This window comes from Somniosus microcephalus, chromosome 6 (genome assembly GCF_052327205.1).
Source record: "Somniosus microcephalus isolate GS21.2 chromosome 6, FLI_Smic_1.0, whole genome shotgun sequence".
Classification (NCBI taxonomy): domain Eukaryota; kingdom Metazoa; phylum Chordata; class Chondrichthyes; order Squaliformes; family Somniosidae; genus Somniosus; species Somniosus microcephalus.
Genome location: NC_140992.1, coordinates 11,186,419 through 11,214,342, shown reverse-complemented (window position 1 = coordinate 11,214,342; position 27,924 = coordinate 11,186,419). Strand labels below are relative to the sequence as shown.

Sequence of the window (27,924 nt, the reverse complement as noted above, 5' to 3'; positions counted from 1 at the left end):
CCCAAAAACTCCTGCAGGGCCCTCACGGTGAGGGGTCGCGGAAAATCTTTCACGGCCTCCACTTTCGATGGCAGTGGCACTGCCCCGTCCTTCGTGATGCGGTGCCCGAGAAAGTCGATCGAGGACAGCGCGAACTGGCACTTGGCCGGATTGACGATTAGGCCGTGCTAGCTGAGGCGTTCGAAGAGAGTCCGGAGGTGGGACACATGCTCCGTCCTGGAGGCGCTGGCGATGAGAATGTCGTCCAGGTAGACGAACAGGAATGGCAGGTCCCGTAACACGGTGTCTATTAGGCGTTGAAAAGCCTGAGCGGCGTTTTTGAGACCGAATGGCATGCGGAGGAATTCGAACAGCCCGAACGGGGTGATCACCGCGGTTTTCGGGACGTCCTGCGGCCGAACGGTGACCTGGTGGTAACCCCGAACGAGGTCCACTTTAGAGAAAACAACTCTCCCGGCCAGACGGGTGGAAAAGTCCTGGATGTGTGGAATCGGGTAGCAGTCGGGGGTCGTAGCATCGTTGAGGCGCCGGTAATCGCCGCACGGGCGCCAACCGCCGCCTGGTTTTGGTGCGATGTGGAGGGGCGAGGCCCACGGACTGTTCGACTGGCGAATGATGCCGAGGTGTTCCATCGTGTCGAACTCGGCTTTAGCGATGGTGAGTTTCCCCGGGTCGAGGCGCCGAGCGTGGGCGTAGACAGGCGGACCGGTGGTCGGGATGTGGTGTTCTACCCCGTGCTTGGTGGCGGCGGACGAGAAAGTGGGCTTCGTGAGGTCCGGGAACCCGGCGAGAAGGCGGGAAAACTCGTCGGAGGCCGAGAGTGCGCTGGACAACTTCGTCGTGCCGGAACCACTGAGCGAACACGGGAGCAAACTGAAAGTCTCAGCGTTGACGAGACGTCGGTTCTTGACGTCCACCAAAAGGCCATTGGCGCAGAGGAAGTCAGCGCCGAGAAGGGGGGGTGGACACTTTCGCTGTAACAAAGTCCCAAGCGAAACACTGCCCGCCAAAACACAGCGCCACGCTCCGTTTCCCGAAAGTACGGATGGAACTGCCACTGGCGGCTTCGAGGGTGGGGCTGTGGTTCCCCCCTGTATGTCTACGGTTGACGCGGGCAGGACGTTCACCTGGGCACCCGTGTCGCAGAGGAAACGATGTCCAGAGTCAGTGTCCGTAATGAATAACAGACTACCTGAACGGCCGACAGCCATGGCAGCTAATGAGTGGGCCTTCGCGTTTCCCGACGCGGTAAAGCTGTATGGGGACTGGCACTTAGCGTTGGGGCCGAACTGCGCGTGGTAGAAGCACATGCTTGGGGGCTGCCGCTGTTGGGCTGTGGTGGTGGGGGCCGGGCCCCGCATGGCCGCGCAGTACTGTTGCCTGGCGGAGAAAAATTTGTCGGCCTCCTTGGCCAGGGTGCGGAAATCACTAATATGAGAGTTGGCTAAAGCCGGCCATACCTGCCCTGGCAGCTGTTGTAGGAACAGTTCTCTGAAGAGGAAGCACGGCTTGTGCTTGCCCAGGAGGGTTAACATGTGGTCCATCAGTTCTGAGGGCTTGGAGTCGCCAAACCCGGGTAGAGAGAGAAGCTGGCGTGCGCGCTCGGGTTCAGTTAGTCCAAAAGTCTCTAGGAGGTGCGTTCTCAGCGTCGCAAATTTGTGGTGCTCCAGGGGGTCCTCGAGCAGGCTCACGACTCTGGCCGCGGTGGAGCTGCCGAGAGCAGAGACGACGTAATAATACTTTGTGTCGTCCGCGGTGATGTCCCGGAGTGCAAACTGAGCCTCGGCCTGGGCAAACCAAGCGGCAGCCTGCCGTTCCCAAAACTCTGGTAATTTGAGAGAAACGGCGTTCGTCGCCATCTCGGATAAAGTCTCTGGAAACGTCCAAAAGCGAAACGGGGTCACCAATGTAGGAGTCGCTGGAAATCAACAGACTGCGAGACTTTCGTAGCAGCAAAGAAAAACGCGTGTTAGCTTTATTAACTCTCTGCATGGACTGAGGGACTCGGCCTCGTCGCAGGGCTAAGACGTCATCACACAATCGACGACTCTTAAAGGGACCCTGCCCCGATAACCCAACCACGTTCCGTACATAATGTGGAGCTATAACAACATTGGCTATACATAGTGAATTGTGTTACTGTCACTATGTGGTCTCCGCCACAAGCTTGTAATAATGTGAGGTTTGTTTTGAATCATAATGAATGTAGTTGATTATTCTTTTATCATACGGTACGGTAGTGTACTGGCTATGTTACTGGGCGAGTAACCCAAAGGCCTGGACTGCTAATACCGAGAGCGTGAGTTCAAATCCCACAACGGCATTTTGACAATTTGAATTCTGTTTTTAAAAACAAAAAACAAACCTGGAAATAAAAAGCTGGTGTCAGTAAAAGTGACCATGAAGCTGTCGGATTGTCATAAACACCCATCTGGTTCACTGATGTTCCTTTAGGAAAGGAAACCTGCCGTCCTTACCCGGTCTGGGCCTATATGTGACTCCAGTCCAGGTTGACTCTTAACTGCCCTGTGAAGTGGTCAGACAGTTGTATCAAAACCGCTACCAGTGGCTCAAGAAGGTGGCCCACCACCACCACCTTCTCGAGGCAACTAGGGTGTGGACAATAAACGCCGGCCTTGCCAGCGACGCCCACTGCCCGAGAATGAATTTAAATAACAATGATATGAATGGAGAGACTGTGTAACCGAGCGCACCTCAGCGTTCACCGGTTTGTTAACCATCAATGAGTCTGGAAAGGTCTCTTGGGAAGGTGACCCGTTAATGGGCGGGGCTCAGAATTCTTCCGAGGAGGGGCATGACGAGCGGCAGTCTGCGTCAGGAGCGGGTCATCGTGCCCTGAGCCAGAGCTGGACCACTCTCGGTACACGCACACACGCCACAGAAGAAGGAAGGCTCGCGTTTCTCCAGCGCCTTTCACCATCTCAGGACGTCCCAAAGCGCTTCACAGCCAATGAGGTACTTTTTGAAGTGTCATCACTGTTGTAATGTGGGAAACGCGGCAGCCAACCCCGAGATCCATTAATATCAGCAACTCAAGATATACAGGATTTACAACAACAACTTGCATTTATATAGCGCATTTAAAGTGGTAAATCATCCCAAGGTGCTTCACAGGTGCATAATCGGATGGAAATTGATTATAGGAAGATATTAGGGCAGGTGACCAAAAAGGTAGGTTTTAAGGAATGTCTTAAAGGAGGAGAGAGAGGTAGCAAGGCGGAGAGGTTTAGGGAGGGAATTCCAGAGCTCAGGGCCCAGGCAGCTGAAGGCACGGCCACCAATGGTGGAGCGATGGAAATCGGGGATGTGCAAGAGGCCGGAATCGGAGGAGCGCAGAGATCTCGGAGAGTTGTTGGGCTGGAGGAGGTTACAGAGATAGGGAGGGGGCGAGGCCATGGAGGGATTTGAAAATAAGGATGAGAATTTTAAAATCGAGGTGTTGCCGGACCGGGAGCCAATGTAGGTCAGCGAGCACAGGGGGTGATGGGTGAACGGGACTTGGTGTGTGTTAGGATACGGGGCAGTGGAGTATTGGATGAGCCCAAGTTTAGGGAGGGTGGAAGGTGGAGAAGTAACAACAATTTGCACCTTATAAGAGGCCCCTGAAACTTCATGAAAACTTTGTAATATATTATCACATGGTTTATATGAGCACGCTCAGTTTGCTCTGGCCTAGTGAACAAGCACATGGATTAGCAACTCATGGTGTCTCTGTCCTTCATTTGTTCTACCCACATATATTACATTTTTGGCAATGAGGATGGGATCCCAAAGCCATTGTTAGGAATCATGGAAGGACACAGTGTTCAACCCTCGAGTGGAAAAGGTTAAGGTGAATTTGTGTCACCTTATACATCTACCTTATGTATGTATACGCAGCAACAGCGGCGTTGATTCTTGCAGGTAGCGTGCTGAGTCACTGTTCGACGGGATGGGGACAGTCATGGCCGAGCCTACGGGATTCATCGGAAGCCTCGGTATGCTTGACCGAGCTCGCGAACCATTCAGTTCTTACATTGAGCGGATGGAGAAGATTTTAAGGCCAATAACATTATTGAGACCGAAGGTGCAGATGAGAATGTTCAAGCTCAAAATAAAGTAATTCATGAATGTAAATAAGCAATTTTTCTAACGGAGATCGGGCCAGATGTCTACGTTGACAAACCTACTCGCGCCAGGGAAAGCCGAGGATGTGTCGTTCGAAGACATTGTCGAGAAACTCGAGGACCATTTCGACCCAAAGCTATTAGAAATAGCAGAGAGCTATAAGTTTAGTACAAGAAACCAAAAACAAAGTGAAACCATCAGTGAGTACATTGTAGCTCTTAAAAACCTGTCTTTGCTTTGTAACTTCGGCTCATTGTTGGATCGTGCGTTACGAGATAAGTTTGTGTGTGGACTGGTGGGTGAGCGCACACAGTCCAAGTTACTGAACACTCCGAACCTAACGTTTGACACAGCATGCAAAATTACCCCATCTATGGAGATGGCGTCTAAGAATGCTAGGGGGCTCCGTCCAAATCAAGTGACGAGTGCAGCTGAGGTCGACAGTCACAAAGCCACTGCCAAACCTAAAGCTGTGAGACCGAGTCAAAAGTATGTTGGCGAGAGCAGGTCAGTGAATTGTTATCGCTGCAATGGAAATCATTCACCACAGTCCTGCCAATACAGAAATGCGAAGTGTTGTGTTTTCACTGCCAGAAGCAAGGCCATATTTCAACGAAGGGTCATCGACCTGAAACGTTGACACTCTTTCTCTCTCCACAATGCTGCCTGACCTGCTGAGTGTTTCCAGCATTTTCTGTTGTTATTCCACATTTCAACAGCTTGCAGAGCTAGATCGAAAGCAGGAAGTAAGAACCATTCCAGTGGCAATGCAAAGCAGCGACAACAAAAGGGAGGAATTCACAATATTGAAGTGAACACATCTGATTGAAGACTTAGGCATCGACAGTATCTATGCCACTAGCGGCAACGCAAGCCATTGTGAGAAAGACTTCTGTACAAAACTTTTGATCAATGAGCAGTATATATTGATATGTGTATCGATACGGCGGCGGACTGCTCTATCATGAGTAAGGACACATATGAGAGTAAGTTTAATCAAATACCACTTACAAGGAGTACTGTAGAGTTAAAAACCTACTCCGGAGAAATCCTAGAGAGTGGTAAATGGCTGTTTTTCAGACTGGAGGATGGTAGACTGTGGTGTTCCCCAAGGGTTAGTGCAGGGGCCACTGCTTTTTTTGATATATATAAATGACCTGGATATTGGAATACAAAGTAGAATTTCTAAATTTGCCGATGACACCAAACTTGGGGGTGTAGCAAACAGTGAGGATGATACCAGTTGACTGCAACAGTACACAGAAAGGCTAGCAGAATGGGCAGACAAGTGGTAGATAGAATTTAATACAGAGAAGTGTGAGGTGATGCATTTTGGCAGAAGTTTTAAAGAGTGTGCAAGGACAGAGGGAGCTGGGAGTTAATGTGCATAGGTCCCTGAAGGTGGCGGGACATACTGAGAGAGTGGTTAACAAATCATATAGGATCTTGGGCTTCATAAATAGAGGTATTGAGTACAAAAGTAGAGAAGTTATGCTGAACCTTTATAAAACGCTGGTTAGGCCACAACTGGAGTATTGTTCTGGTCACCACACTTTAGGAAGGATGTGAAGGCCCTTGAGAGGGTGCAGAGGAGATTTACCAGAATGGTTCCGGGGATGGGGGATCTTAGCTACAAGGACAGGTTGGAGAAGCTGGATTTGTTTTCATTGGAGCAAAGGAGGTTGAGGGGTGATTTGATAGAGGTGTACAAGATTATGATGGGTTTGGATCGGCTAGACGGGGAAAGGCTGTTCCCACTAGTTGATGGTACAAGGACTGGGGGCACAGATTTAAGGTTTTGGGCAAGAGATACAGGGGGGAATGTGAGGAAAAACTTTTTTACGCAGCAAGTGGTGAGGACCTGGAACTCGCTGCTGACGGAAGTGGTGGAAGCGGAGACACTCCGGCCTAGAAATTCGGTGGGCTGCGCCACCAGTTAGCGCCCAAAGAGGGCACTTAGTGGGTTTAGCACCACTGGCCACGCCTCCCGCGAAATTTAGCGGGCGCTAATGGCGGCGTTAGCCGGTAGCGCTGCGCCACCACCGATGACGTCATCGGTGTGCGCAGCGCCCCGCTACCGCCCCGATCACCAAATTTGGTAGCGCCCCCCCGCTGTAACGCCGGTCGCAATTTGCGACCAGTTCAGGGGGGCCTACCTGCGGCGGTAGAGGCGCTGAGGTGCGGGCGGCTATTTTTTTTGCTAGCCACCTGCCAGCACCTCTTCGCACAGCCGTCCCCGGCCTCCTGAGCCCCCTCCCCCCCGCGTTGTGCCGGGCTCTTTTGCCGGCACTCGCGATCTCCGATCGCGCTGCAGCAGGCCCCTCCCCTTTAAGAAGGGGAGGAAGGCCTGCAGTACCACAGCGCGCCGTGCCGCAGTGCCTGCGCTGCGATTTTCAGTTGCAGCGCCCCAAGACGGATGCGGGGCGCCTCGAGTAGTGCTGTGTTTCCGTTTGGGGCGCTCAAACTGAATTTCCGGCAGGTGCTCGCGGTACTTCCGGCGCCCTGGCTTGGGGCGTCACTGAATTTCTAGGCCTCCATGTTTTCAAGGGGAGACTGGATAGGCACTTGATGGACATAAACTTGCAGGGCAACTTGGATAGAGCGGGGGAATGGGACTGACTGAATTGCTCTACAGAGAGCCGGCATGGACTCGATGGGCCGAATGGCCTCCTTCTCTGCTGTTATGACTCTGACATGTGGACAAATGGAATGTACAGTTCAGCACAATGGCCAGTCAGTAAAGCTGCCTATTGTAGTGAGCTACACCAACAGACCAACTCTCATGGGCAAAGACTGGTTGTGAAAGTTAAAACTAGAATGGAAAATCACCTTCAGTGCAAATGCTTCAAAGACACAATTCGCCACAATGCTGAACAAGTATAAAAGCATGTTCTCAGACAGTTATGAGGGCATCACTGGGTATGACGTGCACATCCGCATCAAGTCCAACGCGAAGCCTGTCTATTGTAAGGCAAGTCCCCCATGCCTTGAAAGGTCAGGTGGAGGAAGAGCTCAAAGAGAATGGAGTGCTAGTAAAAACTGACAAAAGTGAATGGGCTACCCCGATTGTGGTAATGCCCAAAGCAGAGAAAACCGTACGCTTGTGCGGTGACTACACAGTTACTATCAACCAACTGGTTGATGATGAGCAGGACCCGTTACCTACATCACAAGAATTGGGTCTCTGGGTCAAAGGTTTTCTCCAAGCTTGACCTGTCGCACGCTTACGCTCATCTGAATGTTGTCAAAGAGAGTCAACAGTTTCTCACCATCAACACACACAAGGGACTGTACCCCTACACCAAGCTGCTGTACGGTGTAAAGTCCTCCCACAAAATCTTCCAGGCTACGATGGATAAGATTTTGCAAGGAATTCCCAATTGCTTATGCAATTAAGATGATGTGCTGATCGCAACGAGCAGCAAGGAAGAAAATCTAGAAGTGTTGGATTTAGTGCTTCAAAGGTTGAATTCCCACAATGTCAAATTGAAAAGGAGCAAATGTGCTTTTGTGCAGCCTGAGGTTGTGTACCTTGGTCTGAAAGTTGATGCAAATGGCTTGCGACCAGTTAAGGAAAAGGTTGATGCTGTCATCAATGCTCCAAAGCCACAGAATGTGTCTGAGTTAAGATCTTTCCTTGGATGGTCCAGTACTACGCACGATTCTTACCTGAGTTAGCAATCATGTTAGCTCCATTGCACGAGCTCCTCAAGAAGGATGTCCAGTGGAAGCTTACGACGCTTGTAAGAGAAGTCTCTCCAGCGATGCTCCACTTGTGCACTACGGCACAGAGCGTGAGCTTAAGTTAGCGTGCGATGCTTCCAGCTACGGTGTGGGAGCTGTCATAATCCACGTAATGGATGACGGCCAAGAGAAACCAATCGCGTTTGCATCGAGAACCCTCACAAAGAACGAAAGAAACTACGTGCTAATTGAAAAGGAAGCACTCGCCATAGTGTTTGGAATCGAGAAATTCCAACAGTTCTTGATTGGCAGAACGTTTACCCTGATAACCGATCACTAACCGCTCCTAGTAATACTGGGGCCCAAATCTGCCATCCCAGCAATGGCCGCATCAAGAATGCAACGTTGGGCAATGTTGTGGTCACAATATGACTACGCGATTGAATATCGCACTTCAAAACAAAACGCAATCGCAGACGCCTTGTCCAGGTTGCCACATGAAGACTCGTGTTGGGAGTGAAGGTGCGATTTTCACGCTGGGTGCAGTTGACAAAGACTTACCCGTGAATGCAACTGAGATTGTAGATGAGACTCAAAAGGACTCGGTACAGAAAAGAGTGCATGAAAACACCTTGAATGGATGGACCGATCAGTGTCTGGACACAGAGTTGAAACCATTCCATAACCGTCCTACTGAATTGTCTTGTGAGCAAGGTTGCATCAAGTGGGGAAACAGAGTGGTGGCACCTACCTACATCTTTGAGTTCGGAACCAAAACAAAACAGTCCGAAAATTGGTTCAACACCAACACCTTTTGTAAGGAGATCAGGCAGGCTCCGCAAACCTGTTATTAAACTGGATTTGTAGTTCATTTGTAGCATTTGCAGTTGATTTAAAAGCCAGGAGTTTTTGTTCTGTGGTGCATGTAATGCTGGGAAAGGTGGGACCATAGTGTTGTTGTATTTGAGAGGGGAAAATGTACTTTTTTTTTTAAAGGGAAAGCAGGGTAATGTTTGTCACATGGTTTGGTATGCGCATGCTCAGTTCGCTCTGGCCTAGTAAACAAGCACCTTGACCAGCGACTCGTATATTACAAACTTCAAGCAAATAGACCATGAAGACAGAAGCATTGGGCAAAACTAACCTAAGCCGACACCCCCCAGTGCAGTGCTGAGGGAGTGCCGCACTGTCTGAGGTGCCGTCTTTCAGGTGAGACCTTAAACCGAGGCTCCGTCTGCTCTCTCGGCTGAATGGCCACTATTTCAAAGAAGAGCAGGTGTCCTGGGGCCGATATATATCCTTCAACCAACATCACTGAAAACAGATGATCTGGTCATTTATCTCATTGCTGCTTGTGGGAGCTTGCTGTGTGCAAATTGGCTGCTGTGTTTCCTACATTACAACAGTGACTACACTTCAGAAAGTACTTCCCTGATTGTAAAGGACTGTGGGTTGTGATAAGGCAGCAACAGTAACAACTTGCATTTATATAGTGCCTTTAAAGTAGGAAAACATCCCCAGTCGCTATATAAATGCAGGTTGCCTTTGTGTCTGTTGGTCTCCTTCGCTCCGGAACCCTTGCCAGTCTAAGGTCCCAAGGATCTTGCCCAAGTCATTCCACCGAGCTTTGATATAGAAATCAAGAGAGGCTTTATATTTGTTTACGTAGCATGTTCTCACATGTAAGTGTCACGTGTGTAATGAGCCGTAGCTGACGGCTGGTAAACAGAGGGTTGGATTTAGGAGGCTAGTCAATGGGGTAAAGAAGGCGGTGGTGTCGCAGGCTGGCTGATTCTGCCCTCGTTTCAAACCTACACCCGCCCCAATTTTAACTGGGAGTGGGAATTGGGGCGTGGGGGAGCGGACAGTGAACCCCCCCTCCCCGCCCCGGTCCCCCACCCCAGAGCATGAGGCCCGGGAGATGTTAACCCCCGGGATTTTTTGGCACACCCCAACCAATGTTATTTTAATCTGCGCGGCGTTCTCTCGCTCTTGCGCAGCCGGCTTTTAAATCGAAAGAAACGCCCATGCGAGGGAATTTGAACGGGTCGCGCAGCCCCTTAATGGGGTGCACCCAAAAAAAAAAGGTAAAGGGAACGTTGGCTCCAACACTGACTCCCTCCCGAAACCGGCAGGAATGGGGCTGGTGGCTGCAATGTGTACAGGGGGGGGGGGGGGTGGAGGTCAGGCCACCAGTGGGGGAAGCTCACAGGAGCGGTGTGGGAGGAGGAGGGCCTGGGCAATGTCCACGATTTGGGGAGGGCCAGGGACAGGGACAGGGGAGAGGCCCAAGCTGTGCTCATAGGACCAAGAGGATCCCAAGGAACCTTTACAAGGTCGAAGGGAAAAGTCCTCACTGCTCCGGGCCTCCTGTGGCTGGGATCCCGGGCTTCCCCTGCGCCCTGCCGCACACCGGCGGGTTCGAGGCGGCGAGGGGCCTTGGTCGGGTCCCCACGGTTAAAAGGGCACGCCGCGTGATGTCATCGGAGCGCGACTTGCCCATTGTAAATCGGCCCCGCCCCCCGCCCCAAAACCATGCCTGAATTGAAGCAATTTAAAATAGCAGGGGGAACGGGAATGTGGCACAACGCACCCCCCCCACCCCTCCCAATCCCCTGCCACCATCTTAACCCCCTCACCCCCCCCCACCCCTCCCAATCCCCTGCCACCATCTTAACCCCCTCACCCACCCCCCCACCCCTCCCAATCCCCTGCCACCATCTTAACCCCCTCACCCCCCCCACCCCTCCCAATCCCCTGCCACCATCTTAACCCCCTCACCCCCTCCCAATCCCCTGCCATCATCTTAACCCCCTCACCCACCCCCCCACCCCTCCCAATCCCCTGCCACCATCTTAACCCCCTCACCCCCCCACCCCTCCCAATCCCCTGCCACCATCTTAACCCCCTCACCCCCCCCACCCCTCCCAATCCCCTGCCACCATCTTAACCCCCTCACCCACCCCCCCACCCCTCCCAATCCCCTGCCACCATCTTAACCCCCTCACCCACCCCCACCCCTCCCAATCCCCTGCCACCATCTTAACCCCCTCACCCCCCCACCCCTCCCAATCCCCTGCCATCATCTTAACCCCCTCACCCCCCCCCACCCCTCCCAATCCCCTGCCACCATCTTAACCCCCTCACCCCCCCACCCCTCCCAATCCCCTGCCACCATCTTAACCCCCTCACCCCCCCCACCCCTCCCAATCCCCTGCCACCATCTTAACCCCCTCACCCACCCCTCCCAATCCCCTGCCACCATCTTAACCCCCTCACCCACCCCTCCCAATCCCCTGCCACCATCTTAACCCCCTCACCCACCCCCACCCCTCCCAATCCCCTGCCACCATCTTAACCCCCTCACCCCCCGCCCCCACCCCTCCCAATCCCCTGCCATCATCTTAACCCCCTCACCCCCCGCCCCCACCCCTCCCAATCCCCTGCCATCATCTTAACCCCCTCCCCCACCCCCACAACCAGCATCGTTTCCAGGATGGGGACTGGGTTAAAATTCACCCTGTGCTTTCCTGCGATCAAGAGAGGGACCACGGTTGAATTCACCCCCCTCTCCCCTCCCCCACCCTCGCGCACTGAGGCCAATTGTACGGGCCCAACCGTTGCCCCGAGAGTGACCAGCGCTAAGCATAACCCTCTGGCCACATATCAACAACTTGTATTTATATAGCGCCTTTAACGTAGTAAAACGTCCCAAGACGCTTCACAGGAGCGATTATCAGACAAAATCTGACACCGAGCCACATCAGGACACATTAGGACAGGTTGGTCAAAGAGGAAGGTTTTAAGGAACGTCTTAAAGGAGGAGAGAGAGGCAGCGAGGCGGAGAGGTTTAGGGAGGAGATTCCAGAGCTTTGGGCCCAGGCAGCTGAAGGCACGGCCGCCAATGGTGGAGCGATTATAATCAGGGATGCTCGAAGCCAGAATTGGAGGAGCGCCGAGATGTCGGAGGGTTGTAGGGCTGGAGGAGGTTACAGATAGGGAGGGGGCGAGGCCACGGAGGGCTGGGGGAGGAGGAAGTTCAAACTGTGTATTCTTCATCCGCTATTCATGTTTCAGACCGCGTTATCTTGCGCTCCCTGCCCCGCTCACTGTATCACGCACATGCGCGCAGGGTAACGGCACCGACCCAGGTCTGGCCCGAGCATTTCAAGCGGCCAGCATTGGATGCGATCGGCTTTACGGCACCGGACGCGTCTCTGGGCGTCTAGCCGGGGATCCGGTGATTCCGGGGTTGTGGGGGGGGGGGGGGGGTGGTGGCGGGCGGTCGGTCGAGATTTAAAAAAGAATGCTACGAGATGGCATGTCTCCGGTGCCCTCGGGATGCGGTCGGTCGCCGTTACCGTCGGTTATGCTCTCGGAGCCCGAGGTCGCGGCGGGGGTCTCGCGAATCCACCGTGCTTTGTTCTCCTCGGTGGCACCAGCGCGGTGTGAAAGCAGCTCAGGAGAATCTTGTAGTGTCAGCCGTGGCTCGCACTCTCGCCTCGGCGTCAGTAGGCCGTGTGTTCAAGCCTCACTCCAGAGACTTGAGCTCATAACCCAGGCCGACACTCCCAGTGCAGTACTGAGGGAGTGCTGCACTGTCGGAGGTGCCGCCTTTTGGCTGAAACGTTAAACCCGAGGCCCCGTCTCCTCTCTCGGGTGGACGTAAAAGATCCCACGGCCACTAAGAAGAGCAGGGGGAGTTCTCCTTAATGTCCTGGTCAATATTTATACCCCAACCAACATCACTTAAAAAAACCCCAGATGATCTGGTCATTATCACATTGCTGTTTGTGGGAGCTTGTTTTGCTTGAATTCACTGCCGCGTTTCCAACATTACAACAGTGACTACTCTTCAAAAAAGTACTTAATTGGCTGTAAAGCACTTTGGGGCATCCTGAAGCTGTGAAAGGTGCTGTCGAAATGCAAGTCCTTTTTTACTCTGGTCTCTTTTATAGAGAGGGAGGGGGAAGGGCAGCTTCTGACCGAGAGAGAGAGAGAAGGGAAAGAAACGAGAGCTACAAGCTGCCAGAGCTCCTAATTGTTTCAAGGAATGATGTAGTCCCACTGGCATTTCCCTGTGTGCTAACGGCACTTCTCCAAGATATTAGCCGCGAGGGCCTTGGCTGTTTAAATGTCAAACTGCCGCATCGCCAGACACCCAGCGAGCTCTTGTCTCCCGCCTGTTTGATTGCTGCGTGCTTGTGTAGGTGGCTTTCAAGCGCGTTTCTCAGGGCATCTGGCAACATCTGTAGGAACTCTGAAAGTTGGCTGAGAATAGCTGAGCGACTTTACCAGCCTGCGGGGCGAGGGGGGGGGAGTTGCTCAGCTTAATTAGCGCGAGGCTGTCGGGGGGAGAACCCGAAGCTTTCACGTACTGGAGTTGCATCCTGGCGCACTAATAATCGCGGGGCGTGAGCGGATTAAAGTTCTCCTTAAGCTCTGCTTTCCTTCCCGTTCATTTTTAAGAGGGGCAGTTAATCCCCCAGGGCCCCTTTTTTATATATAAATATATTTTACTTTCTCCCCTCCTTTTTTATGAAGACCATAACTCCTTCCTAGGACATGGCCCTGTGGTTTGTAGGTCACCTATAAGTGGTTGCTGATCACGTGCGACATTACTGGCAGCCACTTTCGGACATCTCGGTCAATTCTGACCTCCCTGCATCCAATGACACTCCCAGTGCTGTACTGCGGGAGTGCTGCACGGTCGGAGGTGCCGTCTTTCGGATGAGACGTTAAACCGAGGCCCCGTCTGCCCTCTCGGGTGGATGTAAAAGATCCGACGGCCACCATTTCGAAGAAGAGCAGGGGAGTTATCCCCGGCGTCCTGGGCCAATATTTATCCCTCAACCAACATCACAAAAAAAACAGATTAACCGATCATTTAAGTTCTGCTCTTCTCTGCGACGGGATCTCCGTTTGGCTATTCTTTTGTCCGATCGCAGCCCTGCCTTCGATCTAGTTCCTTTTCTCTCCAGTTTTGAAGAAGGGTCAAACCCGAAACGTCAACTCAAATTTCTCTCCACGGATGTTGCCTGACCTGCTGAGTTTTTCCAGCATTTTCTGTTGTATTTTCATTTATCATGTTGCTGTTTGTGGGAGCTTGCTGTGCATAAGCTGGCTGCCGTGTTTCCGACATTACAACAGTGACGACATTTCAGTGAAGTACTTCATTGGCTGTAAAACGCTTTGAGTCGTCCCGAGGTCGTGAAAGACGCTGTAGAAATGCGAGACTGTCTCAGCCGGCCTCCAGAGGTGCTGAGGCGCAGACACCTTTACCTTGGGGTCAGCAGTAGGGTATCTAACAACAACAGCAACAACTTGTATTTATATAGCGCCTGTAACGTATTAAAACATCCCAAGGTGCTGCACAGGAGTATTTTAAGACGAAACATACCGAGCCACATGAGAAATTAGGGCAGGTGACCAAAAGCTTGGTCAAAGTGGTAGGTTTTAAGGAGCGTCTTAAAGGAGGAGCGAGAGGCGGAGAGGTTTAGGGAGGGAATTCCAGAGCTTAGGGCCCAGGCAACAGAAGGCACGGCCGCCAATGGTGGAGCGATTATAATCAGGGATGCTCGAAAGGGCAGAATTAGAGGAGTGCAGATATCTCGGGGTGGCGGGGGGGGGCGGTGGTGGGGCTGAAGGAGATTACAGAGATAGGGAGGGGTGAGGGCCATGGAGGGATTTGAAAACAAGGATGAGAATTTTGAAATCGAGGCGCTGCTTAACCGGGAGCCAATGGAAGTCAGCGAGCACAGGGGGTGATGGGCGAATGGGACTTGGTGCGAGTTCGGACACGGGCAGCTGAGTTTTGGATGGCCTCAAGTTCACGGAGGGTGGAATGTGGGAGGCCGGCCAGGAGTGTGTTGGAATAGTCGAGTCGAGAGGTAACAAAGGCGCGGATGAGGGTTTCAGCAGCGGATGAGCTGAGGCGAAGGGCGGAGACGGGCGATGTTACGGAGGTGGAAATAGGCGGTCTCTGTTATGCTGCGGATATGTGGTGGGAAGCTCCACAGGGGACCTCTGGGCCAAGGAGGAGAGTGAGCGAGGGAGCGAGGGAGCGAGTGAGCGAGTGAGCGAGGGAGCGAGCACGACTGAAGTGCATTCAATCGCCGTCTCAGCAAGAGGTCAGGAAAAAGGCAAGCGGAATTGACGAGAATTAAATTTCTGCAATGACGACAGACAGAAAATATAAATTGTTTTCTTGCAACAAGGCTCTGGCCGTCGGCAGCTGCAGGGCCAGTTATTGACGGGTGCTAATTTGCAAGCTGTCGAGCATATTGCAGCAACCTGTAGGAATTGAAAGCTTTTTTGTCAGCGTGGATAAGCCGTGGGGCGCTGTTTATAGTGATGCATCACACAACGGGCTGAGTGTTGCTCACTGTCACTGTGTCTAATATAATTCGGCAGAGAAACCGCTTAAGAACACGTTCAGTTCCCGGAGTTTAAGACAGAGAGCTGTTTGCTTTTGATGAACTGTGGACACAGTCACTGCTGTCTTTGAAATGCAACATCCCGAGAATATCCTCCATACGGATCTCATCATGCCTTCTGCATTTTTTTTTAACGTTGTGTTTGTCAAACTGAGGGTGTAACTGCTATGAAGATTGGCACACATTCTCAGTGTTAGAATCGATCTTTCCCAGGGCAAGTACAGCACGGGTTAGATACAGAGTAACGCTCCCTCTACACTGTCCCATCAAACACTCCCAGGGCAGGTACAGCACGGGTTAGATACAGAGTAAAGCTCCCTCTACACTGTCCCATCAAACACTCCCAGGGCAGGTACAGCACGGGTTAGATACAGAGTAAAGCTCCCTCTACAATGTCCCATCAAACACTCCCAGGGCAGGTACAGCACGGGTTAGATACAGAGTAAAGCTCCCTCTACACTGTCCCATCAAACACTCCCAGGGCAGGTGTAGCACGGGGTTAGATACAGAGTAAAGCTCCCTCTACACTGTCCCATCAAACACTCCCAGGGCAGGTACAGCACGGGTTGAATACAGAGTAAAGCTCCCTCTACACTGTCCCGTCAAACACTCCCAGGGCAGGTACAGCACGGGTTAGATACAGAGTAAAGCTCCCTCTACACTGTCCCCATCAAACACTCCCAGGGCAGGTACAGCACGGGTTAGATACACAGTAAAGCTCCCTCTACACTGTCCCATCAAACACTCCCAGGGCAGGTACAGCACGGGTTAGATACAGAGTAAAGCTCCCTCTACACTGTCCCATCAAACACCCCCAGGGCAGGTGTAGCACGGGTTAGATACAGAGTAAAGCTCCCTCTACACTGTCCCATCAAACACTCCCAGGGCAGGTACAGCACGGGTTAGATACAGAGTAAAGCTCCCTCTACAATGTCCCATCAAACACTCCCAGGGCAGGTACAGCACAGGTTAGATACAGAGTAAAGCTCCCTCTACACTGTCCCATCAAACACTCCCAGGGCAGGTACAGCACGGGTTAGATACAGAGTAAAGCTCCCTCTACAATGTCCCATCAAACACTCCCAGGGCAGGTACAGCACGGGTTAGATACAGAGTAAAGCTCCCTCTACACTGTCCCATCAAACACTCCCAGGGCAGGTGTAGCACGGGTTAGTTACAGAGTAAAGCTCCCTCTACACTGTCCCATCAAACACTCCCAGGGCAGGTACAGCACGGGTTAGATACAGAGTAAAGCTCCCTCCACACTGTCCCGTCAAACACTCCCAGGGCAGGTACAGCACGGGTTAGATACAGAGTAAAGCTCCCTCTACACTGTCCCGTCAAACACTCCCAGGGCAGGTACAGCACTGGCTGGATACAGAGTAAAGCTCCCTCTACACTGTCCCATCAAACACTCCCAGGGCAGGTACAACACGGGTTAGATACAGAGTAAAGCTCCCTCTACACTGTCCCATCAAACACTCCCAGGGCAGGTACAGCACGGGTTAGATACAGAGTAAAGCTCCCTCTACACTGTCCCATCAAACACTCCCAGGGCAGGTACAGCACGGGTTAGATACAGAGTAAAGCTCCCTCTACACTGTCCCATCAAACACTCCCACGGCAGGTACAGCACGGGTTAGATACAGAGTAAAGCTCCCTCTACACTGTCCCATCAAACACTCCCAGGGGCAGGTACAGCACGGGTTAGATACAGAGTAAAGCTCCCTCTACACTGTCCCATCAAACACTCCCAGGGCAGGTACAGCACGGGTTAGATACAGAGTAAAGCTCCCTCTACACTGTCCCATCAAACACTCCCAGGGCAGGTACAGCACGGGTTAGATACAGGAAACTTTCGATTTACCGGCACCTAAATAACCAGAAATCTCAGTTAACTGGCAAAATTCAGGAGTAGGTTTTACTTCATATTGACTTGCATTCCTCCATCTGTTGCTGTGCAAGGGTGTGGCTGCAGCTGTTGCTAAGCTACAGAGACGCTTGCAACTTGTGGCCATTGTTCTGAACTTGTTGCTAAGCAACAGGGTTTGTTGCTTTATACGGAGCTGTCAGCTCTCCGTATCTTTTACGATAGCGTTCGGTTATCCGGAATTTTTGATGAACCGGCACCACGTCGGTCCCGTCCGTGCCGGATAAAACAAAGTTTCCTGTACAGAGTAAAGCTCCCTCTACACTGCCCCATCAAACACTCCTAGGGCAGGTACAGCATGGGTTAGATACAGAGTAAAGCTCCCTCTAAACTGTCCCATCAAACACTCCTAGGGCAGGTACAGCACAGGTTAGATACAGAGTAAAGCTCCCTCTAAACTGTCCCATCAAACACACCCAGGGCAGGTACAGCACGGGTTAGATACAAGGTGAAGCTCAAAGAGTGTTTTGTGGGAGAGTGGTGGAGAAAGCATTGACATATTTGACCTTTATGGCGCAAAGACAAAATCAGCACAAAATTGTATGGGCCGGTGTAAAGGGGAGAATTTGAGAAAGTGTCACTAGGCCAATGGCCTGACAATGAGATCATTGTGAGCGTCGCTGTGGTAACAGGAAAGGGAGCGGTAACTGCTGATTTTCCAGAGGTGTATATATTAACAAACTGCATAATTAAGCCCCTTATTCAGCTTGTACGGCTAAGCAACAAGACACAGTTTATTCCTCATTACTTGTAACTGTTGTGTTACATAACCAGGGCCTAGCTTCCAAGCAACCATCCATTCACCTGGCACATAAAAAATATGCAGCATACGGATATATCTTAATATACAAAGAAGGTTCCTTGAACAAAACTTATCATTGAAAATAAATTTTCCATTTTTGTTCTAAATTATGCCGGCTGCTGCACAGACCGTGCAGGCTGTTGATTAGATTACAGGCCCGAAGCCTGAGGCCTAGCCAACAGACTACACCCCCCAGCATGCTTTGCAGTGCCCAGAACCAGCCAGCTTGCCATGACGACTGACAGTTGCTGGGGCAACAGCCGGGTGTGAGTCAGATTGCCACGGTAGCTACTGGAACAAAAGCAGTCAAAAAAAGTCAGGGGGGAAAAAAAGATGACTTTAGCCTCAGACGGTGGGTTAGAATTCGGGCTTGTGGAACCCTCCAGGACTGTCCTGGAGTCTCGAGGAACTAAAGATTAATCATCACTGGTGTGAGCAAACCGGGGGGTCGGGTGGGGGGGGGGTGGAGAAAATCATCAGGGCTTTTTTAAAAGAAAAATTGGGCGTTCTTTTCTTTAAACATTTTTTCATTTATTATAGAAACATCAACTTGCATTGAGACAGCCCCGTTAGGCTAGTAAAACGTCCCAAGGCGCTTCACAGGAGCGATTATCAGGCAAAATTTTGACACCGAGCCAGATGAGGAGATATTAAGACAGGTGACCAAAAGCTTGGTCAAAGAGGTTGGTTTTTAAGGAGCGTCGAAAAAGGAGGAGAGAGAGGCTGAGAGGTTTAGGCAGGGAATTCCAGAGCCTCGGGGCTGGCTAGGCTGCTGAATCATAGAATGATGCAGCGCAGAAGGAGGCCATTCGGCCCGTCGTGCGTGTGCCGGCTCTTTGAAAGAGCTCCCCAATTAGTCCCACTCCCCCCTCGCTCTTTCCCCCATAGCCCTGCAGATTTTTCCCCTTCAAGTATTTATCCAGTTCCCTTTTGATATTTAATGAATCTGCTTCCGCCGCCCTTTCAGGCAGCGCATTCCAGATCACAACAACTCGCTGTGCAATTTTTTTTCCTTCCTCATCTCCCTTCTGGATCTTTTGCCAATGACCTTAAATCTGTGTCCTCTGGTTACCGACCCTCCTGTCAGTGGAAACCGTTTCTCCCTATCTACTCGATCAAAACCCCTCATAATTTTGAACATCTCTATCAAATCTCCGCTTAATGGCAGCTGTCTCTCATTCTGCCAGAGCATTTCACACCGAATCTGAGCCGTCTTTTGTCTCCACTAGTCCTACCACCATCTCGTCTGGTTTTGAATACCTCTTAATGTCTCTTCACTTCTCTTGTTCTCTCAGCCCTGCCTTTCGATCTATTTCATTTCCTTTCCAGTTTTGAAAAAGGGTTTTGACCCGAAACGTCGACTCTATTTTCTCTTCACGGATGTTGTCTGGCCTGCTGAGTTTTTCCAGCATTTTCTGTTGTTACTCCGCTTAACCTTCTCTGCTCTAAGGAGATCAATCCCAGCTTCTACAGTCTCCTCACATAACTGAAGTCCCTCATCCTCTGATACCATTCTAGTAAATCTCTTCTGCATCCTGTCCAGTTTAAAAAATATTGGAAATGGTGGGCCGGTGGTGGGGAGAAAGGCCATTACATAAGAACATAAGAAGTAGGAGCAGGAATAGGCCATATTGCCCCTCAGGCCTGCTCTGCCATTCAATAGGATCATGGCTGATCTGAATCTAGATTCACGTCCACTTCCCTGCCCTCTCCCCGTAACCCCTAATTTCCTTATCTGCTAGGAAACTATCTCCGTTTTAAATTTATTTAATGTTGCAGCTTCCACAGCTCTCTGGGGCAGCAAATTCCATAGATTTACTACCCTCTTGAGTGAAGAAGTTTCTCATCTCAGTTTTGAAAGGGCAGCCCCTTATTCTTAGATTATGCCCCCTAGCTCTAGTCTCACCCATCAGTGAAACATCCTCACCGCATCCACCCGATCAAGCCCCCTCACAATCTTATATGTTTCGATAAGATCGCCTCTCATTCTTCTGAACTCCAATGAGTAGAGTCCCAACCTACTCAACCTTTCCTCATACGTCCTCATACGTCAACCCCCTCATCTCCGGAATCAACCGAGTGAACCTTCTCTGAACCGCTTCGAGAGCAAGTATATCTTTTCTTAAATATGGAAACCAAAACTGCACGCAGTATTCCAGGTGTGGCCTCACCAATACCCTGTATAACTGCAGCAAGACTTCCCTGTTTTTATACTCCATCCCCCTCGCAATAAAAGCCAAGATTCCATTGGCCTTCCTGATCACCTGCTGCACCTGCATACTAACTTTTTGTGTTTCATGCACCAGGATTAGATGGGGCTGTTGGAGGTGGGAGATTATCTGGTGCAATACAGGTAAATGTGAGATGGTGCATTTTGATAGGAAGAATACAGAGGTCACACACTCCTTGGATAATAAGTCTAAATGGGGTAGATGAGCAAAGGGATCGGGGGGTACAGATACTCAAATCACTAAAAGTAGCGACACAGGTTAATGAGGCCATAAAAAGTGCAAACCAAGCACTAGGGGCCATTTCCAGAGGGATAGAATTGAAAAGCGGAGAACTTATGTTAAACTTGTATCAAACCTTGGTTAGACCACACTTGGACTATTGTGAACACTTCTGGTCTTCAAATTACAAAAATATTATAGAGAGGCACTGGTGAAGGTGCAAAAAAGATTTACTAGGAAGTTACCAGAAGTGAGCGGTTATAACTATCAGGAAAGGCTGAGCAGGCTGGGGCTCTTTTCTCTAGAAGAGAGAAGGCTGAGGGGTGACCTGATGGAGGTCTTTAAGATTGTGAAAGGGTTCGATAGGGTAGACGTAGAGATGATGTTTCCACTTGTGGAGGAGTCCAAAACTTGGGGCCATCAATATAAGATAGTCACTAATAAATCCAATCAGGAACTCGGGAGAAAATTCTTCACCCAGGGACTGGTTAGAATGTGGAACTCGCTACCACAGGGAGTGGTTGAGGTGAATAGTGTAGAAGCATTTAAGGGGAAACTAGATAAACACATGAGGGGGAAAGGAATAGAAGGATGTGCTGATGGGGTGAGATGAGGTGAGGTGGGAGGAGGCTCGTGTGAAGCATAAACACCGGCACGGACCAGTTGGGCCGAATGGCCTGTTTCTGTGCTGTTCATTCTGTGTCATTCTATGTAGAGTATCCTTCCGTACACTACCCCTCACGCCCTCCCCAACCTTTTGCGCAGGCTCCACACTGTACCACTTCACCCTGGGCTCGACAAATGAACTGAAGTTACCTCTCCACAGACAGCGGACAGATAGCAGCTGTCTGTCGCCCTAGCAACCAAATGTTATTCGAGACTTGGCGTTGTCTGCAATTGTCGAATGAACGTTTGGCCTGTTGGCTCTGCGTGTGGGAGACGGTGGCCGGGGCTGAGCTCACTCGAGCCAGAATGCTCAATTACATTTTTTTTCAGCAACGTTGGGAGGTTTACGTGGCCCTCGTTCCTCCCACTGACTGCTCAGCACCCTCCGAGGCCCGAGAGACCCCTCTTCAGGCAGAGGGAGCGATTACCAGTAGGGTATCGAGCCTCGGTGAGGGGGGAAGCATCCGGCTTTCCCCCACCCCCAAAACATCTACTCCCAAATCCACACGACCTCGGCACGCCCCAAAGCGCTTTGGAGCCAATGAAGTACCTTTTTTGAAGTGCAGTCGCTGTCGTAATGTAGGGAACGCGGCTGCCAATTTGCGCACAGCAAGATCCCAGAGACAGCAATGGGGTAACGATCAAATCATCTGTGTTAGTGATTTCGTCTTTCGGATGAGACGTTAAAACCGAAGCGCCCCCCTGCCCCCGTCTGCCCCCTCAGGTGGACGTAAAAGATCCCACGGCCACTATTTCGAAGAAGAGCAGAGGAGTTCTTCCCAGTGTCCCGGCCAATGTTTGACGCTCAGTGAACATCTAAAAACAGATTATCTGGTCATTATCGCATTGCTGCTTGTGGCAGCTTGCTGTGCGCAAATTGAAAGATGACATTTATATAGCGCCTTTCACGACCACCGGACGTCTCAAAGCGCTTTACAGCCAATGAAGTGTAGTCGCTGTTGTAATGTAGGAAACGCGGCAGCTGATTTACGCACAGCAAGCTCCCACAAACAGCAATGTGATAATGACCAGATAATCCATTTTAGTGATGTTGGTTGAGGGATAAATATTGGCCCAGAACACCAGGGATAACTCCCCTGCTCTGCTTCGAAACAGTGCCATGGGATCTTTTACGTCCACCTGAGAGAGCCTCGGTTTAATGTCTCATCCAAAAGACGGCACCTCCGACAGTGCAGCATTCCCTCAGCACTGCACTGGAGTGTCAGCCTAGCTTTAGTTAGGCCTCAGCTAGAGTACTGCGTGCAGTTCTGGTCACCACATTACAGGAAAGATGTGATTGCACTAGAGAGGGTACAGAGGAGATTTACAAGGATGTTGCCGTGAGTAGAGAATCTTCGCTATGAGGGAAGACTGGATAGGCTGGGTCTGTTTTCCTTGGAACAGAGGAGGCTGAGGGGAGACCTTATTGAAGTGTGTAAAATTACAGGAAACTTTCGATTTACCGGCACCTAAATAACCGGAAATCTCGGTTAACCGGCAAAATTCAGGAGTAGGTTTTACTTCATATTTATTTGCCGCCTTCCATCTGTTGCTGTGCAAGGGTGTGGCTGCAGCTGTTGCTAAGCTACAGAGACGCTTGAAACTTGAGGCCATTGTTCTACAGTTGTTGCTAAGCAACAGGGTTTGTTGCTTTACACGGAGCTGTCAGCTCTCCCTATCTTTCACTATAGCGTTCGGTTATCCGGAATTTTTGATGAACCGGCACCACGTCGGTCCCGTCGGTGCCGGATAAAAAAAAGTTTCCTGTATGAGGGGCATAGACAAATGAATAGAAAGGACCTATTTCCCTTAGCAGAGGGGTCAAAAACCAGGGGGCACAGATTGAAAGTAATTGGTGGAAGTTTTAGAGGGGATTTGAGGGGAAATTTCTTTACCCAGAGGGTTGTGGGGGTCTGGAACTCACTGCCTGAAAGGCTGGTAGAGGCAGGAACCCTAACCACATTTAAAAAGTACTTGGATGTGCACTTGGGATGCTCTAACCTGCAGGGCTACGGACCAAGAGCTGGGAAGTGGGATGAGGCTGGATAGGTCTTTGTTGGCCGGCGCGGACACGATGGGCCGAAATGGTCTCCCTTCCGTGCTGTAACTTTCTATGATTCTATGATTTATGGGCTCAAGTCCCATGGAGTGGGATTTGAACCCACGACCTTCTGACTCCGAGGCGAGTGTGCGACCAACTGAGCCACAGGCCGACACTTGGTTGTTACGTTTGCTACGTTACAACAGTGACTACATCTCATTGGCTGTAAACCATTTCCGACGTTCCGTGGTTTTGAAAGGTGCTGCAGAAATGCAAGTCTTTCTTTAACATTCAAATTTCGAGGGGTAAAGCTGAAAGTATTTTCTTCCAAATCTGTAAACGTTGGGTTAAAGAAGATCCCAAAGGAGAAAGATTGGAGATTGTTTAATGTCATAGCAACCGCGTAAAGCCTCATCCTAGACACAACAGCTCAACATCGAAGGCTGTCGTGACTCTTATCTCTGCCTAGTGAAGCAAAGACTTGCAGTTAGACGCCATCTTTCATAAGCATGGTGGCATAGTGGTTAGCACTGTTGCCTCACAACGCCAGGGACCCGGGTTCAAATCCGGCCTCGGGTGACTGTCTGTGTGGAGTTTGCACATTCTCCCCGTGTTTGCGTGGGTTTCCTCCGGGTGCTCCGGTTTCCTCCCACAGTCCAAAGATGTGCGGGTTAGGTTGATTGGCCATGACAAAAATTGGCCCTTAGTGTTAGGGGGGGATTAAATACGTGGGGTTACGGGGATAGGGCTTGTTTGGGATGGCTGTCGATGTAGGGACCGGGTGCTAGGGTTTGGATGATCAGCCATGATCTCGTTGAATGGCAGAGAAGGGCCGAATGGCCTACTCCTGCTCCTATCTTCTATATTTCTATAACCTCAGGATGTCCCAAAGCGCTTTACAGCCAATGAAGTACTTTTCACCCAGAGAGTGGTGAACCTGTGGAATTCTCTACCACAGAAGACAGTTGAGGCCAATTCATTAAATATATTCAAGAAGGAGTTGGATATATTTCTTAAGGCTAAAGGGATCAAGGGATATGGGGAGAAGGCAGGGACAGGGTACTGAATTTGGATGATCAGCCATGATCGCATTGAATGGCGGAGCAGGCTCGAGGGGCCGAATGGCCTACTCCTGCTCCTATCTTCTATGTTTTGAAGGGTATTCACTGTTGTAAATGTAGGAAGCATAGCCACCAATTTGCGCACAGCAAGCTCCCACAAACAGCAATGAGATAAATGACCAGACAGTCTGTTTTAGTGATGTAGTTTGAGGGATAAATATTGGCCCGGGACACCGGGGATGACTCCGCTGCTCTCCTTCGAAATAGTGTCCGTGGGACCTTTTACATCCACCCGAGAGGGCAGACGGGGCCTCTGTTAATGTCTCATCCAGAAGACGGCACCTCCGACTCCCTCAATACTGCACTGGGAGTGTCAGCCTGGATTATGTGCTCAAGTCTCTGTAGTGGGGACTATGGGGGAAAAATTCAGTTGTTTGCGCCTCCCGTTAGCGCCTTAAGAGGGCGCTAATGGGGCGCAAAGCAACTAGCGCCCGGGCACGGCGATGTTTGCGCCACTCACGAAATTAACTAGACATTTTGCGGCAGCGCTAAACACTACCGCCACGATCTCCTGCGGCAGCAGATTGTGACGTCAGTCGAGTGCGCAACGCCCCGTTAGCGCCCCGGACTGGATATTGAGTGGCGCCCCCTGCCTTACCGCCTGCCGCTAGCAAGGACAGGTTGAGGGGAGCGTTTTGCTGTCAGAAAGGGACTGGGGGAGCGCTATTTAAAGGTGACCGCTTCCTGCCTTTTTGTGTCGGTGACATTTTTGCACCACGCATTCTGAGAGAGAGAGAGAGAGACTTCTGGAGAGATTCAACGCTGTGTGAAGGAGTTTTGAGTACTGAGCAGCACTTTGCAGGTTCATTTTGATTTGCCCTTCCTTGCTTCGCCAGCGCTCTGAGGTAGCGCCTCACTCCTCGGCCTTTGCGCCTTAAGACAGGTGTGAAGCGCCTGATTTAGCGCTCCAATCACCTCCAGGGGCGATAAAAGCCAAGTTTGCTGTCGGAGGCGATAATTAGCGCCAGGCGCTAAACTTTGCGCACGGCCGATAATGGCGCCCCAAACGGGGCGATACTGAATTTTTCCCCCTATGTACCTACAACCGCCTGCCTCCGAGGCGAGAGTGCGGCCCACTGAGCTGGGGTTGACACTAGAAGAAGCAAACAGCGAGGAGGACTGCAGAGAGACTTCAAGGGGTCACCCTCAGCTCAGAGGAAGGGAGTGGGTGATTGAGTTTAACGTTGAAGAGGCAGACGGGGCTTCGTTTTAAATTCTCATCTGAAGGATGGCACCGTTGACAATGCAGCGGAGGCTCTCTTGGCCTCGATTATGGGCCCAGATCCTGGATTGGGACGTGAACATTTGTGTCTGCTGTGGTGCAGTGGGTAGCGCTATCGCCTCTGAGTCAGAAAGTCGTGGGTTCGAGCCCCACTCCAGAGACTTGAGTGTATCCCCTCGGCTGACACTCCTAGTGCAGTACTGAGGGAGTGCCGCACTGTCTGAGGTGCCGTCTTTCGGATGAGACGTTAAACCGAGGCCCCATCCGCCACCTCTCGGGTGGATGTAACAGATCCCATGGCACTATTTCGATGAAGAGCAGGGGGAGTTCTCCCCGGTGTCCTGGGGCCACATTGCTGTTTGTGGGAGCTTGCTGTGCGCAAATTGGCCGCCGCGTTTCTCACATTACAGCAGTGACTACACTTCAAAAAGTATTTCATTGTCTGTGAAGCACATTGGGGCGTTCCGTGGTTTTGAAAGGTGCTATAGAAATGCAAGTCTTTCTTTAGCATTCAAATTTCGAGGGGTAAAGCTGAAAATATTTTCTTCCAAATCTGTAAACTTTGGGTTAAAGAAGATCCCAAAGGAGAAAGATTGGAGATTGTTTAATGTCATAGCAACCGCGTAGAGCCTCATCCTAGACACAACAGCTCAACATCGAAGGCTGCCGTGACTCTTATCTCTGCCTAGTGAAGGAAAGACTTGCAGTTAGACACCGCCTTTCACGACCTCGGGACGTCCCAAAGTGCTTTACAGCCAATGAAGTACTTTTGAAGGGTCATCACTGTTGTAACCTAGGAAACACGGCCGCCAATTTGTGCACAGCAAGCTCCCACAAACCACAATATGATAATGACCAGATCATCTGTTTTTGAGTGACGTTTGGCAGACAAATACTGACCCAGGACACCGGGGGGAAACTCCCCTGCTCTTCCTCCTCGTGCCCGGCACCTATCACGATGCTGGACCACGATAATCTAACAGCCAAGACCTTACTGTGTTAATGTTGAAATTCAGCAACTGGTCAGAGCCAGACTGGGGAAAATTTAATCTGCAAGCTAGTGGCGAGCGGCAGATTGTGAATTTTGTTTAAAATCATAATGAATGTTGTTGTTTATTACTGATCATATTGGTTACGGTGGTGTAGTGGTTATGTTACTGGACGAGTAATCCAGAGGATGAGCGCTCAAATCCCACCATGGAAATTTTAACAAAGCTGGTGTCAATAAAAGTGACCGTGAAGCTGTCGGATTGTCGTAAAAACCCAACCGGTTCACTAATGTCCCTTCAGGGGAAGGAAACCTGCCGTCCTTACCCGGTCTGGGCCTATATGTGACTCCAGTCCCACACCCAACGTGGTTGACTCTTACAAAAGCAAAATACTGCGGATGCTGGAAATCTGAAATAAAAACAGAAAATGCTGGAAACACTCAGCAGGTCAGGCAGCGTCTGTGGAGAGAGAAACAGAGTTAACGTTTCAGGTCGATGACCTTTCGTCAGAACTGGAAAAAGCTGGCGATGGAACAGGTTTTTAAGCAAGTGTAGGGGGCAGGGAAAGGGGGGAGGGGAGGAAAGAACAAAAGGGAAGGTCTGTGATAGGATGGAAGACAGGAGAGATTAAGAGACAAAAGGGATGATGGTGCGAGGCAAAAGGAGATGGTAATGGACAAGTTAAGAAACAAAAGATGACTCTAGATGAAGTGTAAATGGCGATGGCAGAATGATCGACAGCGGCCATGTGAGAGAGAGAGAAAAAATGGACAATAAAGATAAAGATAGGGGCCGAGGTTATGGTCTGAAATTGTTGAACTCGATGTTGAGTCCAGAAGGCTGTAAAGTGCCTAAAGTGGTTGACTCTTAACTGCCCTCTGAAGTGGCCTCGCACATCTTCGATCATGCTGTGTCCATCCCAATAATCCTCGTCCCAGCCGGCTAGCATGAGGATTTTTGGGATGGACACAGCATGATCGAAGATGTGCGGAGTTACCTGATCTCAGCTGGTGCAGTGCTGGGGCACCACAACTGGGCTCAGTACCACCTCACCCCACTGCACCGCCCACCCCACCCCCCCCACCCCGCCCCACCCCACCCACCACCCCCCACCCCCCCACCCCGCCCCGCCCCACCCCCCCACCCCGCCCCGCCCCACCCACCACCCCCCACCCCCCCACCCCACCACCCCACCCCACCCCACCACCCCGTGTAAGGGAGGAGGAAACAGGCAAGGATTCCTACTTCTGATCACTACCCAGTAACCACACCTCCGGGATGGCCACAACTGTCAAGGGAGGGGCGTCGTGGGGGAGGGTTTCGTGGTGCAGTCCTGGTGTGCAACTAACTCTGGCGTCTTTGTTGCAGGTTATTTTGGTTCAGGTTAATCCCGGAGAAACCTTCACCATAAGAGCAGAAGATGGATCTCTGCAGTGCATCCAAGGTAGGGCGATC

At 51.1% G+C, this 27,924-nt stretch overlaps 1 protein-coding gene across 1 annotated transcript in view; it reads left to right on the top strand.

Moving 5' to 3' along the window:
• The window catches only part of fndc3ba (fibronectin type III domain containing 3Ba), a 480,942-nt gene that overhangs the window by 114,644 nt on the left and 338,374 nt on the right, over positions 1 to 27,924 (top strand). Inside the window, exon 3 of the mRNA XM_085989714.1 lies at positions 27,838 to 27,913. Within this exon, the coding sequence (XP_085845840.1) occupies positions 27,838 to 27,913 (76 nt within the window). The remainder of the gene's footprint in view (positions 1 to 27,837; positions 27,914 to 27,924) is intronic.